Source organism: Podarcis melisellensis (genome assembly GCF_964234715.1).
Source record: "Podarcis melisellensis genome assembly, chromosome: 9".
Classification (NCBI taxonomy): Eukaryota; Metazoa; Chordata; class Lepidosauria; order Squamata; family Lacertidae; genus Podarcis; species Podarcis melisellensis.
In genome coordinates this window covers 36,031,551-36,047,368 of record NC_138541.1, presented here as the reverse complement: position 1 = coordinate 36,047,368, position 15,818 = coordinate 36,031,551, and the positions used below count along the sequence as shown (strand labels likewise).

Sequence of the window (15,818 nt, the reverse complement as noted above, 5' to 3'; positions counted from 1 at the left end):
GGGGTGTGGTGCTCATCTCATTTCAGGCCAAGGGAGTTAGCGCTTGTCCACAGACAGCTTTCCAGGTCACGTGACTAGCATGACTAAACCGCTTCTGGCGCAACGGAACACCATGACAGAAACCAGAGAGCACGGAAATGCCATTTACCTTCCCGCTGCAGCAGTACCTATTTATCTACTTGTACTGGTGTGCTTTCGAACTGCTAGGTTGGCAGAAGCTGGGACAAAGTTGTGGGAGCTCACTCCATTGTGCGGATTCAAACCGCCAACCTTCCGATTGGCAAGCCCAAGAGACTCAGTGGTTTAGACCACAGTGCTGTCCACTCTCTCTGCATTAAGTAAGCCAGTGTGGTGGTGTGGTTAGAAAGTTGGACTAGGAAGTGAGAAATTAGGGTTCAAATCCTCACTCAGCCATGAAGCTCAGGGAGTGACCTTGGGCTCGTCACTGCCTCTCAGCCTAACCTACCTCACAGGGTTGTTGTGGAGGGAGAGAACAATGCACACCACCTTGAACTCCTTAGAAAAAAGGTGGGATCTGAATACAAACAAACAAACAAACAAACACTTGGAAGCCAAAATGAGAGCTTGTGAGTCCACTTAACTATCTGCCAAAGGAAAACATAGCCTGAGTCAACAGGCCTCAACCATTGCAAAGCAATCTCAGAGGTAATTTGCAATGAAGAAAAGAATCCTGCAAGTAGCTTTCCCCCTAGAATATCCCTGCTTCCAGCTGTTTTTATCGCTGCAGAGTTCAAAGCCCGTATTTTCAAGATAAACCCAGGTCTGGAACACTGCAAAGTGTATAAGCAGCTGGGGAAGCACCACGTAGAAAGCAACTACGAATAGAAACGTTAAATACACCTTTCCTGCCCCTCTCCTCAATGCAAATTTCCCTCTCTCAAGAGAATACTGAGAATCAGTAAGTGGGAACTGAGGTGTGATTTCTCACAGCTGAAGTGAAATGTGTAGTTTCCCCCCAAGAACCAAGATTTCCAGGGCAGATCTTGCTCTTTTTTTAGAGAGGCTGAATTTTGGGAGCACCTCAAGGAACATTTGTGTTAAAGCATAGCCAGATGGAAGAACACTAACCTTTACGAAATATATTCAAATCCATGGTGGAAATTGTGTTGCTGCGCGATGGGGGCATTCCGCCGGTAGGGATGCAGTAGCTGCTATCAGTATCTGAGGAAGTGCGGGAGATATTGCACACCTCCACAGGTGAGCGGTCCGAAGGATGGTGAGGTTTTGGTGGCCGAGGTGGAGGGACATCTGGAATAGTCTCTAGCTTCGAACTCTGAGCCAATGTTCCTTCTGGGAAAGTTCGTGGAATCTGGTACGTACTTCCAGGTGTTGGGGGAATGTCATAACTAATGGAGAAAGCCTTCAGTTGTGCATCAAGAGAAGATGCTGCAGATGGAACACTGAAAACATGTTGCTCTCCATCTGCATCAGTCCCAGAAGGAGATGGCTTCGGTAAAACATCATGCGAATAACTCCTTGGCAAATTATAAAGGCTGCCATCCACAGATACGGAGGCAGCTCTCGGCGGGGGAGAGTCATAGACACTTTGCTGTTGAAAAAACCCATTCACTGCATGCTTGTTCAGCGACTGTACAGATGTTTTATGGGAAGGCACATTATCATTGCAGTCTGTTTCTGAAGAGGCAGTTTTTGCTGTGTCAGACTGTGACCTAAATGCAAGATTTTTTTAAAAAAAGAAAGTAATTTCTTGGCATATCCCAAGTTTATTACAGGAACTTTTGCACATTTTGCAAAATAATCAGATGAAAACAGTGAATCACAACTGTAAACTATAACTAATAGTTTGATTTTATGTGAATCACATCCATGCACCTATAACATATGGACTCTTTATACTAGAAGGGGAAGTTTCTTATTGTGTTAAAAAGGGTGAAATCACAAAGGCTGCATATGCATACATGTCAATCTCATTCTAATGTTTGGATCCAAAGAATAGCTACACAATGATCCTCTATATTTCTGCACTGGACACTGCTAAAGTCTCAGTTCCTATCTGTCTTGTACATTTTAGGTGGGAAGGGTATTACAAGGGCAGTTGGGGTGGAGGACAAAAAATCACACAGGTTGAAAATAAATCAGGTGACCATTTCCTAAATTAATATTTGCAAAGCTGGTTACAGTCAAAATGTGAGGATAATTTGGAACATGTTGGTTGAGTCTTAAACTCACCACCCTGGGCTCCTTTGGGATAAACGGCGGGATATAAATTGAATAGATAAATAAATGTTAGGTACTATTTTTAGTCACAATATACACCCTAAATAACTGAACAAGATTATTTTTTTTCAATTTTGAGGTATACTCATCAGTTATTTCAACTGTGAGATTTTCAATTTCGGTTTGAGAGTTTAAGTTTCATCCTTTTTATTTAAATACTGTTTGCTTTTTAAAGCAAGCAAACTTCGTGCTATAACAGTGGCGTAGCGTGGGGGGTGCAGGGGGGGCTGGCCGCACCGGGGGCAACATCTGGGGGTTAGGGTTAGGGGGCTCAAATCCACGGGTTAGGGGACGCAAATCCACGGGTTAGGGGGTGCAAATTACTTGCCTTGCCCCGGGTGCTGACAACCCAGGCTACGCCACTGTGCTATAATAAGGGGAAACCCTATTAAGATGAGACAGGAACTGAGACGATTTGCAAATTGTAACCTGCTGCTACATGCAGTATTGATTGCATTTTGTGGCCATTCATAAAACCACTATACAACACACAGAGAGAAGATGTTTATGTTCTAAAATCAGCAAACCTATCTTGCTCACATAGCAGGGAATTAAAAGTGAAAAAGCCTGTATACTTAAAGGAGGCTGAGGCATGAAATGCTTGAATTTGTTAACACAGGGCTGCATTGGCACATCACAGGGATGCTAACTCTTGGCACTCCAAGAGTTGGTGGACTACAACTTACACCATCCTTTAATGAGGCCATGCTGGTTGGAGCTGATAAGAGCTAGGAGTCCAATGACATCAGGAGGGTCACAGGTTAGCCAGCCATGCAGTGTACCATACTTAATGTTTCCCCTCAAACATGTGACTGGGTTCCTGCTTCACTCCTCCCCTAGTATGATGAGCATCACCTCCTGCCTGGAGCTCAACCACGCCCCCTGGGTTAGTGTTACTTCCAAACTAGGAATTGTGATTTGCTTCATTCCAAACAAACCGTGATGTGGAGCCATGGCTTTTTAATTGGCTTAGCAATCATAATTGGTTTGGCACAGAAAAACCACAGTCCCCATGTGGAAGTAACATTAAGCCAGGGGTCGTGTTTCTCTGACATGCTAATGGGTAGGAGCAATATGCAAGCCACCTCAAAGCCCGCAGTGGAGCATTAACTACGGCTTACTATGACATGCTAACTGGCACGGTATGAATAGCATGGCTACCTGTCATTTGGGGCTGGGCTGGGAAGGCAACTGTTGGATTTTCGTCGGGGGGAAAGAAAAAAGAGCAGAATACAAAGAATGTAGGGCAGCCACAGCATTCTTCAGTTATGCGTAGTAAAATAATAATAATAATAATAATAATAATAATAATAATAATAATACCCTGCTCATCTGACTGGGTTGCCCCAGCCACTCTGGGCAGTTTCCAACATAATATACAAAAACACCTCCAAGGATTCTTCTCTGAATTTTTAAAAGCACCCCCCTAAAAAAAAAATGTCCACAAAAGCACAGACAGCTTCGCACACCGAAACACAATCCTTTTTGTGTGCTTGGATCCTCCAGGTGGTTATTATTTGCATTGCTTATTAAAATTTCACAGCACAACGTGCAACACACGCACACTGAAATTGATTCAAGCAAGTTATAGCTTTGAGGTTAAAGTCTAAACACAAGATCCCAAACAATTCACATTACACTCACGGCAAGGGAATCTTTTTACTTTCAAAATCCTCCAGCAGTAAATACTCCTCCCCTTCTTCCGAGATTATGTATGAGCTGGTTTACAAGTGCATGATAAAAATTGAGAGAGGTCAGCAACACAAACCATTTTGAACAAAAAGCAGCCTAGTTCTTGGAAAAATCATGGATAAAATTTGTTGTTTTTTCCAAAAAGTGTACCAATGTTAAGATAGGCAAGTAATCCGAAGGTTTGTAGCACCTTGACCATGGTGTGCCGTAGGGAGTAAATTAAGTGCACAATAAACCCACTGAAATAAATGGGTTTACATACGCACTTTATTCATTTGTCAGACAGGGGCCATGTTTTGTGACCGGTTTTTAAAGGACCAAATAATATAGTAAAATCAATACATTGTCACTGTCAGTGGTTAGATAGCAACACTAAGTCTGTCCAAGCCTGATGAGCATCAAATGCCATTGCAAGTGGAGGAGATAGGCTTTTGCAAGACATGTTCAAACTGCAACAGCAGCAGCCAATGTCGGATTTGTCACCATAAGCACTTTTATGGGGGAGGAAGTTAACATTTACCTTGTGGGTTCAGGCTTCTTGCTCTGACAGTTAATTAGTAACAGGTAGTCTTGTGGATCTTCTTGACTTGAGGCAGACTCTGATGGTGGGATGTTAATTAGCTGGTATGGAGGAGGTAGGGATGGTTCTGCTTGCACAGATGGCAGGGAAGTGTTGACAGCCGAGGGCAATTCGGCAGGCGCCTGTAGAGAACTGCCAGGTAGCTTCACAGCATCTACAAAAAGCATGCAGCAGCATTCAATCCTTGCTTAATTGCATTTAAGTCTCTTTAAATCAGAGCCAAGCCCAACTGAAGCCTTTGAAAAATCAATTAATCATGAGATGCTCAGTCAATTAATGTGATTTGCATTTGAATAAATGCTACATTACTAACGGGGGGGGGGGGGAAATGACATTACAAGTCTTTAATGTAGCCTGCTGTTAATATCCCCATACTGGGGTGGATGCAGCAAGTGCCCTATGTTGGAAGGAGTGGTGGCCTGTTCCTTGAAACACCCCTTTTCCTGCCAGTGGGTTGATCCAAAGCTCCATTCAGAGCAAGAGCACGGCATGGCAAGCCAAGCCATGTAAGCACCCCACTTTCAATGGTCTCTCCCGTCAGAAATTCAGGCCAGTTGGGGGAAATGTGTATGCCCTACTCATCATCTTGCCAGCTTCAGTAGGCAGCTGCTTCTTTCTTCCACTCTTCTTCTTACCAGTTGGGAGAAGGGTCTAATCCTGTTTTTAAAGCAGTGTAAATTGGTGGCCATCAGCACATCTTGTGGTAATGAATTCCATAGTTTAACTACTTGCCTTGCGCTGGGGGATACAGATTACCTGTCTTGAGGTGAGAACGGCTGGACCCAACCACTATCATGAGTCAAGAGTTGTGTCTGACTGCTTACTGTTTCAAATGTGTCCCTTGGTGAAGCTGCATGCTAAATTCTAACATCAGAAAGCCACAGCAAATAACCCCCAAAGACCTTTCAGAATAGCAAAATATTCATTTCTCTCCCTGTACTTAGTTGCCACCAACAACAATATAACATATGTGTGCTTCTTAAACGCCCCCTATGTTGGTGTAGCATACTGTACAATACACATAAACTGGATCTTTCCCAATATCCAGCCTTACATATGAGCAGAAAATTACCACCAACCTTTTGAGAAATAATAAATACTTTAAAGGCAGGGTGAACATGTTTTAGATACCAGCTCCACCCCTCCACAATGATAAGACCTTAAGCAATGTCAGATTCAGACACAGAGATGGAGGCACACTTCACAGAACATGGGAAGAGGCCATGGAAAGTGATGAATCAGCTACAAACAAAATTGTCTTGCAGTGATTGTCTTGCACTGCAACTCGTTTTCAGGGATGAGTCACTTAGGACATCTGTACAGAAGCAAAACAATCCGAATGCAATTCAAATTGATACCAAGTAGAAATGTGCAGATACAATGGCAATGGACGTTAAGTGATTAGCTTACAAAGGAGCATAGGACAAAAGGAGTTTTGTCTGCAAGCTGTAAACCATGCAAATTTAGAGCACATCATCCAAAGCAGGGAGTACATCTGAATCACATGCATCTATTTTGATTAAAAGCCCACACGTTATTTTGTACAACATTGTGAACATTTGTACAGGCAACTTCCTACACCTCTTTTATCCTACATTCAATATCACTTTGTATCCTGTAAGTTAATAAAGAGGCAGAGTCTACACACGCAGTGAACTAGGAGTAGGAATGAGGTGGCAGAACGGACTCTACTTCCTCAAGACATGTGTGGATGATGCCAGTTTCAAATGCTCCTCCACATTGAAAATGTGTGTTCATAGGATCTTTCAAAACAATCACATTAATGCTGTTTGAATCTTTCAGCAAGAGAGAGATTTGCACATCTAAAAATTGCATGTTCACTTCTCAGATTTTTAGATGTGCAAATCTATCTCTTGCTGAAGGATTCAAAGAGCATTTCTTGCCTTTCCTGCAGAAACCTTACAAAAATCAGGAAACAATTTTGAAAAGCCTTCTTCACATTTCAGAATCATACTAGGAAGACTTGGGCTAAAATCTCACCTTAACCACAGTATAGTTGCAAGGTCTTGGGCAAGATGTTGACTTGGTGTGGATGTATAGGCTCCTAGAAATCAGCTGACAGGTGCTTTGCATCTCCCTTTTTGCTGCCTGTGGCCATTTGACCTAAGCCAAGGTTTGACTTAATGTGTTGTACAAACTGGAACTCATGGTTAAGCTCTGTCCTCACTAACCACGAGCTATAGCCAAGGGTTGTTCCTGATCACACCTTGTGGTTAGTCTGGAGAGAGCATAACCATAAGTCCCTCTCCCCTACAGCTCCCCACAGGTCTTTAAAATTAGCTCCAGAGGACACACCAGAGCAGATTTTAAGGGAACATAGGAGTAGAAGGGGAAACAGAAATCTCAGTGCACCAGCAGAACCCTTCTATCTTAGCTTCCAAGCATTAATGGTGAAAATGGGGGCAATGCGACATCTTGGAGACATTGATGGTGCGTTAATACAAGTCAGCTAGACATTCCTCATGTTAAAAGTGCCATTACATAGTTCAAGACATGCTGGGAAAGTCAGAATAGTCAGTGAATAAATTCTTTTTCGTGTCTATGAACTAATAGCAGGGGGTAGCTGTTGAGATCCTTGGGGAATTTTGCAATGGTAGGTAACAAATACTAAGTCAGGTTCCATTAATTATTATTATTTTATTGCTGTGTACTAAAAGATCTGCTTTTCTTTGGCCGCTGTTCCACTTAACCACAGTCTGGCAAGTCAACCCCACTGCTCAAGCTGCAATCAAGCTTTAGCTGTTCAGCTAGCTTATTACAACCACAAATATATATGTTTAAATCTACAGCCAGACAAATTATAAAAACTCGTAACTAGCCACTATGCAAATACTGTCCTAAAAATATTCAAGCCTATAAAATCAAATACAGAACCTTTCTCTTTTGCCTCCAAAAAGGCAATGCCTTCTAGAGAAGCATACAAAAATGTGGCTCTATATGGTGTAAAGAATTCAAAACACAACTCTTCAGTTGCTGACTGTGTCTACATGATGACCCAATATTTGCAAACTTCCAAACACTGTGCAGTTTTTTAAAACAAGCAAACACGGCACAGCAGACATCTGCACTGCCTTGCAATTGTCTCATAGAGTGCTTTGGGGTTCCTAGGGGAAAAGAATACAGATTAAATGCTGAGGGAAGGGGGAACCAAGGGAGGAATCCTACCTTCTTCAGTAGCGTTGAACCCACAGATTTCACAAATACATTGAACCCACTTATTCATCTCCTCTTCACTGTCGGCAACCAAGTAGAAGACTCTGTCTATTGTGTTGATGTCAAAAATATAGCTGTTTTCAAATTCTTTTTTGTTAAATGTCAATCCAGCATCCACTTGTTGACACAAGTTCAAGTCAATGATACGAATTGGTTTCTTGGCATGGTCATTTTTGTAGTATTCCAACACATCTGGATCCCCTGTCAGTCGACCACTGCGGAGCACAAACCATCTCCTCTTCCATGCCTAGAGAAGGGAAGGCAGAAAAGATTCAGGCAATTCATATTTTATACCAGTGCATTACTCGGCCAGCGCTGGAAACAATAAACAGTTTTGTAAAATATTCGAAGCTGTAAAATTGTATCTTAGACCAAAGTTCTGGAAATCTGAAATATCATGAATTATTATTTAGTTCACTAAACCTCCACTAAAAGGGACAGCAGCGGCCTAAGAAGGAAAAGGAGACACATGGTTGGTCCAGAGTGCAATCTGTTACTAAGAAACTCAGTTCGACTGGAACTCTGCACATGCCCCGAGACATCGATCCAGTTCACATGTAATGCTAAGCGAATCCACAGCTAACCATCAATGAGCAATCATATGGGTAAGCCAAAAACAAACCATGTCTTGAGCATACAAACCATGGGGGTCAGGTGTGCAGCCAACTCTAAGCCAAACGATGACTTAGCTCCTGATAGCACAGTTGGTGTAGATCCAGGCAAGGGCCACAATTTCCCCTCTGTGTTCACTTGTCACACCAAGCCATAGTTTGGTTGAGCGGTACGTGAGTACTGTGGACAATCAGTGCAGTGCCATTGCAAGACAATAAGAGGAAACTGTGGCAGTTCAAGTTTAGTCCCATCATGGGGAGCTCTAGTGGCTTCTACCAAATATCTCTACAGTAGCTGCTGCACAGGAGAATTTCCCTGCAAGAACTGGTATGCACAATCAATCATGAAAGCCTAATTGCTGCCCCCTCCCCCCCCCCAATATCTCAGCAACAAAGATTCAAATAACATTAATCACTTCTAGGACACCTTCCAGCAAGCACCTACGTCTGGTAATTGAATTAAGTCGAAATTTACAGTAAGTCTAACTTTGAATGGGAAATGCCTCCATCTCTCCCCACAAAAGTCCTCAGTCACCAGGTTGGACAAAGACCCTTCTTGACATCCCTGCCACTATGCAGCAGGAAACTTGCATTGATAAGCTTGGTAATGACTCAGCAACTGTGTTAATTAGCTCCCAATGTTCCCCTCCATCTTGCTTTGTCCCTAATGTAACTGTCTTTTGTCTTAAGAGTGACTGCTTCCCTCAGGAAGTTTCACGTGCTTTCTGGACAACATTGTACAGTATTTTAAAATCCTATTTGTCTGAGCATTCCAAGGACATCAGAGTGCATGCTTGGGACCTCAAGAAAGCCTCCCCTTCTTTCTCTGTGACAAATAGTATTTGGCATTTTATTCCTCTCACTTCTCTCCACCTGCTTCATGTCTTAAATCTTGCCATCTTTCTGCCCTCCCATGGTCCAAGCCCAGGTCATTTGCATTTGATCGTTCATCCTCTTGGCATGCCTTGGCCTCCTCTGCACACTGCAACATCCCTGACAATGCTTCTCACTTCTTACACAACAGCAGCCATTAGACTCCCTGCCTCCATCTTTTGCTGTCTCTAAGATAGTAGCAACCTAAGTGTCAGCTACTGGTTCAGGCCATGTGGGTTTGGATAGCCTGCATATAGTTTTTCAACAACCAACCCATCTTGCAATTCTGTAATAGTGCATTTGGTGCTTCAAACCACAAATCAAATTACTCACTCACCACAATTTTGGCACACAAATAAGTACATATTATTGTGTTTAACTCCAAACTGGGACTGAGTTGTACAGTATTTGCTAATTTCCCCAAGTGATTAAAAGTGTAAGTACAGTGCAATAACCTCTGTGACATATAGCAAACTTTGGAACAAAGATTTCAAATATCATACCTTAATGGTTGCACTTTTAAACACATGTGTTCATGTAACATAAACCAGGACATGTGTAGGCTTGGTAACAATAATCCCAATAGGTAACTGGCAGATCTAAGTAGCATGCTATCTAAACTCACAATTGCAATACAAAGTGCAAAATTCTGAATTCTGAATGAAAACAAGAATGAAAATTCTTCCTCTTCTATACTATAATTTACATGACCACATACTATCATTGGAGCTCTCATTGTGCTGCTGCTAGACTAGAATAAGACTCCTGTGTCGCCCCGGCAATTCTTCAGTTTGCTTGGACCAGAGATGGCAACTTGGCACAGCCTCTTTTAAACAGCTTTGAAGAAGAAGTTCCAGTACAACTCATATTTGCACAGTTTATAATCCAAACACTTGTTTAACTTCCAATTATGTGGCTTTTGGGGGGTGGAGAGGAGGGGGGAGATGCCTACAGGCAGAAAAAATATCTGATCTGGGTAGAGAGTACATCCAGGGAGGGGTTGCTGTCTACTGAGACCAAGAAACCAAAACTGCCACTAACAACAGCAAAGGAGGAGGGTCACTCCATCAAACAGCCTTCTGTGAGGATTCCAATGCTGTCCCAGTGCAGAAGGAACAGTCCCGTCCCTCCTGACCCAGAGGTTGTCACCTGCCCCACTCCCAGATCTGATTGGGGAGGTCATTTTTACGTGGAGGGGCCTGAGTTTGCTTTCCCCCTCCACACCCTTCAAATACATGAACAAAACTGTTAATAAGACAGGAGTGATCTAATAAAGAATGTTGTAAGTCCTATGTGGTTGGTATACCCTTAATAATGATCAAGTTCTTTGGGTAGTGTAAAAAATGCTACACAAAACTGAGCTGCAATTTGTTTAATGATGTGGTTGCAACACACCGAATGAAGGTAATTTGGAAGTTTACTTCCTAATTCTGCACATTCATGAGTTGAAATCGCCTCTGTATTTCAGTGCTAACAGAGACCCAATTCAACATGGAGGGTAAAATACAACTCTCACTGGAACCAGTTTCATAAACTGATAATTCTTTTTAGCCTGGCAAGCCACAAAGTACCAAGTATCTGAAACAGTGACCATTAACACCTGCTTCTGTGCCCCCCTCCCCTTATCTCCCCAGAAGATTTCTTTTTCCACATTGTGAAAATGGGAATGTTTATTTCAGTTGCATAATGAGTCACTCACACTGAAACTGGCACAGACTATCCTCAGAAACAAAAGCAATTCCACAAACTACACACTAATAAGGCAGACACAAAGCTTCTCTGGATTATAGCACAAAAGCACAATTTAGCAGCAGAATAAAGCTTGAAGCTAGACAAGAGAACTGACATCAGCACGCGTGCTAATCATAGTACAAAGGCCCTTCTATGTTTTGTCAAACTGAAAAGGGAGCCCACATAAATCACTCTTTGTTATCTGAAAATATCTGGCATTCTTGAAGCATGTTCTATTTTTAACATTTTAGTGTTGGCTGCCTGGTGGAAGCTCTACATTGCCTTACTGAGAAGTGCTTCAGAAGCCCATGCTACACAACAGAAGTTAAGCAGTACAGCTTTGGGAGGTACTTTCCAAACCCAAAACATTTGGGTTGTTCCCAAACAGAGTTCTTACAAAGTTTATATGTTCATTCGCCTATGAAGAGATACTTCACAAAAATCCATTTACGTTTTGCAGCTGGGACACCTGATGGTGAAACTGGAAAAGCATGCTCAGAAAGGCTAAACAGATCTTTGCTTACAGAAGTGTTACTACAATAAGCAAATGTTAACTTTTCCTCCAAGACAGAGAAATGAAACAGCTTAATCCAAACCATAAATAGTGTTTGGTATTGTAGGGATGTTACACCACCAGTCCTAAAACTGAGGATCAGAATATTGATCAGTGAAGACAAAGGAACAAAAGCTCTGAGGAGGAATGGGCTACAAACAAAACAATTTACAGCACAGTAGCATGCACGACTACTCGAAAGTAAGGCCTCCCTGTACTCAATGTGGCTAACCCCCAAGTATATGTGTATTGGAATGAGCCTCAATCTCTTGTTTCCTTGCCTTTTAAACAAGCAAATGGTGAGTTTTTTTCCCTATTTTCCCTTAATTAAAATAGTTGCTTTGTATCATTTTAAATGTGAAAATTCAATGCAATTTGCTTTAAATATTCTCACATTTGTTTTATGGAGTGCTACTTGACAATAGTATCAAATATCACAATAAACAGAAGCCTGATTCAGGAATTCAATCATGAGCTTTAACTCCCTACACAGCGCAAGGCTGGGGCTGTGACCACTGGCCCCACGTAACCACCTGGCCTCCCTGTGGTATGCATGCAGGATCCTCCCCACTGAAACAACCAGGGTTCCACATCATGCGCAAGAGCAGGAGGCAATGAACATACAACAAGCTCCCCCTATAGACATCCCCTTGCCAATGTGGAGGTAGAGACAGCCCCATCTTCGACTCCACATACAACTATTATTCAGGCATTCAATAGAAAGTTGTTGCCAGGTTGGTCTTAGAGAATGGTGAAAATAGTATTTGAGATGAATGGAGTTCCATATTTCTTAATGCCTTTTGCAAAATCTTTCACAAATATGAATGAACTGTGGAAAATATCCAGTGCACCTTTACTAAGATATTGACCAAGATATAAAAACACTCTGCACTCACACCTCATAAGGCTTGTTTTCCAGGAAGCCTCATCTTTTCTAGCAGGGGAAAATAAGGAAAAAACAGTCTCAGTGGAAGTTTCCACTCCACCAGCTATCATCCTTATAATCTGTTCAGAATATACACACACACACGGCCAAAATTTCCTGTTTTCAATCTATTGTCACCATTTGCTAGTTTTGTGTTGGTCAGTTCTAACTTTAGCTTGCTTATACAAACAAAGAAAACATTGAAAACAGAAAAGCAGCATTGAAGCGCTTTGTGCTTAGCAATCTGAAATGGAATTTGTTCAATTACACTGGAAAAAATAATAGGAAAAAAACAGTCAGAAAGGCAAGAAGAACAAAGAGAGAGAGAGAGAAAGTTTGCTATGCTTTGCAGTTGTTACACGCTTAGTAATTAGGAGTTTTTTATGCAACCCAAAGAACTTTATCGCTATTAAGGGTTTACCAACCACATGGTACTTAGCGCTGTTATAGCATTCTTTATTAGAAACACTCCTAGAATGCTGCTGTCTAATTACAGTTTTGTTCATGTAATAAAAGACTATTCTAAAGGCCACCTCAACCTGTTGTAGCCATGTGGCCAGGGTTATCCAAGGATTGTGTGAGAAGCACAACACGCTAAAGTAAGTACAGTGGTACCTCGACTCTCAAAATTAATCCATTCCAGAAGTCCATTCCAAAACCAAATTGTTCCAAAACCAAGGCGCGCTTTCCCATAGAAAGTAAGGGAAAATGGATTAATCTGTTCCAGACTTTTAAAAACAACTCCTAAAACAGCAATTTAAGATGAATGCTACTATCTAACGAGACCTTTGATCCATAAAATTAAAGCAATAAACAATGTACTGCAGTCACACAATCAACCAATCAGCAGCCGAACGGGGTTGCACACAGTCACAAAAGCAAAACAAAAAAGCCACAAAAACAAAAATGCAAAATAAATAGCAAAAACAGACAGACCTCAGCGTAACACTCAAAACGGAGCATGTTCGGCTTCCCAAAAAAGTTCGCAAACTGGAACACTTACTTCTGGGTTTGCAGTGTTTGGGTTCCAAGGCGTCTGAGAACCAAGGTACTCCTTTGCACAGCTAAAAACTTAGGAATCCACTTCTACAGTATGTGGTGGTGGCCATCAACTTCGTTTTAAAGAGGCATTAGACAAATTTATGGAGGATAAAGCTTTCAACAGTTACCGATCATCATAGCTATGTACTACCATCAGAATGAATGTGTCTCTGAATACAAGTGCTTGGGACTGAGCACTATCTCCCTCATGTCCTGCTCTTGGGATTCCCACGGCAATTGTGGAAGCAGGATGCTGGACTAGACAGGCCTTTTGGTGTGATGCAGTATGAAGGCCCCTCTTACGTTCATGTATGTGCTTCAAACTCTACAGTTTTATTATTCCATGATTCTAAGGTACAAGTTAGAGTGTTCACAAGCTCAGTTTCCCATCGCTGTTAGTATCCACATGGTATGATAAATTATAATGCAATAACTTTAAACTAATCTTCCTATGTACCTACAGTTACTCATTAACCCTATGTTCAAGTTATTAGCTTGAACAGTAGCAAAGGTAAGGTTTAACTTCTGTGACACCAGTCAGGATGACTGAGAAATCCTGGCCCCATCAGTGGTGCTCAACAAGCTAGAGAGCTGGTGTAGTTTAGTGGCTAAGAAATTGAGCTGTGAATCTTGAAGTCTGTGGTTCAAATCCCACCTCTTCCAAAAACTCATTAGATTGTATTTGGCAGGTCACTCTTTCTCAGCTTCAATTCCCACACCCCATGCACAATATGGGAGATAATACTAACCTTATAGAGTCGTTCTAAAAATTACAACTAGCTAACGCATGTTAAGGACTTGAAAGCACTATATACATTTTAGATATTAATATTAATAAGCTTTGCCATCTTCATTGGTTCCCAATCCACTCCCAGACCTAAATCAAAAGTTTTTAACACCCAACACTAAAGGGAATGGTAAATAAGAAGAAATACAGGTATGCCAAGCTGCCCTGGGATTCTCAGTGTATTATGGGTTACTCATAGAATCAGACCATTTTTAATAATGGGAATGATTTCAGAACATTCCTTTGACTTAAAATCACAATATGAATATCACTCCCATAATATCCCATCTCATTATTGCAAAAACAAGGGTAGGCAAACCTGTGCTTTTGGCCTGGTTCAGATGTAACAGGAAATCATGGTTTTCTAATATGCCCAAATTGGTCTTACCTGTGACTTTTTTATAGTTGCATGCTATGTTTCCCTGTGCTCAACAATAGAATACATCTTCAAGTTTATTTTCTGTTGTTCAAGAAACATTTTCTATCTCTTCTACAACTGTTCTCATAACCAGATGAACACATTGGAAAGATGTATTGTTTGATATCATGTTCCATTCCACATTAACCTCCAGTGGTTCATTCTGGTGGCATTGCTGTAACAGCAGTTCAGAAGCCACCATATATTCTGTTGTTTTTGTCCAGTGGTTTCCTTTTTTATATTACAACAACTTGGGGGGGGGGCTCTTTCAAGTGTCTCCCCTCATTACTCAACTCTTTATTAATGCCCCTGAATAGAATTGCTCCATATATATCCATTTTACCAACAGTGCCAAGTCTTTTTACGACTCACAGCTATTTACATTACATTCTCCTAAGTTTCAACCCCTTTCTCTGAATAAAATGTGCAAGCTTTGGTGTAATCTGCTCTCATCAGGACTCATAAAAAAAAACATAAGGAAAAACCAAAATACCCCACATCTTAAATGCACAAACTTAGATATGAAGAACAAATGCACTAAAACCAGTCTGTGGTCAGGTTTTGCTTTGAAAACCAGCAGCTATCACATAAACCTCCAACCTCTCAAAGGGATAAAAACTACATTTTAAAAAGTTTAATCCAAGTTTACACCTTTCTGCTTTTCAAAGCTTTTTTTTATTATTCACATGCATTAGCATAATTTGTTATTTATACAGACCAATGCTGTATACTCAGAAGCAACACTGTTTTCAATGGCACTTAATCCCAGGGTAACTGTATAGGATTGCAGCCTTAATCACTTCATTGTAGCCCCTTTTACTTTCCTGTCAATTTTTTAAATTGTAAACCTCCTGCTAGGATTTGTGTTCATTTTTACTTTCTGTACAGCTCCTAGCAACTTTAAGAACTTTATAAATATTAAACAGCAGCAACAACAACAACAACCGAACAATACAGCAGAGATGGATTGCTAAGAAAGACAGCCCCTCCTATGTTATCTTCTACCACTGGTCTTTTCTTCCTTTCACATTCCGTTTCAGTACGATGAATGAACATTTACTTTAAAAAGTACAGTAATTTGTTATGAAGCCACACTCTTACATATGAATTCATG

The 15,818-nt window shown here is 41.3% G+C and overlaps 1 protein-coding gene across 3 annotated transcripts in view; it reads right to left on the bottom strand.

Annotated features, from left to right (window-relative positions):
* The window catches only part of GAB1 (GRB2 associated binding protein 1), an 84,347-nt gene that overhangs the window by 22,176 nt on the left and 46,353 nt on the right, over positions 1 to 15,818 (bottom strand). For all 3 annotated transcript variants that reach the window (XM_081926045.1, XM_081926044.1, XM_081926046.1), the window contains exons 2-4: positions 7,718 to 8,012; positions 4,472 to 4,685; positions 1,090 to 1,691 (exon numbers count right to left, since the gene is read on the bottom strand). In XM_081926045.1, coding sequence (XP_081782171.1) covers positions 1,090 to 1,691; positions 4,472 to 4,685; positions 7,718 to 8,012 — 1,111 coding nt within the window. The remainder of the gene's footprint in view (positions 1 to 1,089; positions 1,692 to 4,471; positions 4,686 to 7,717; positions 8,013 to 15,818) is intronic.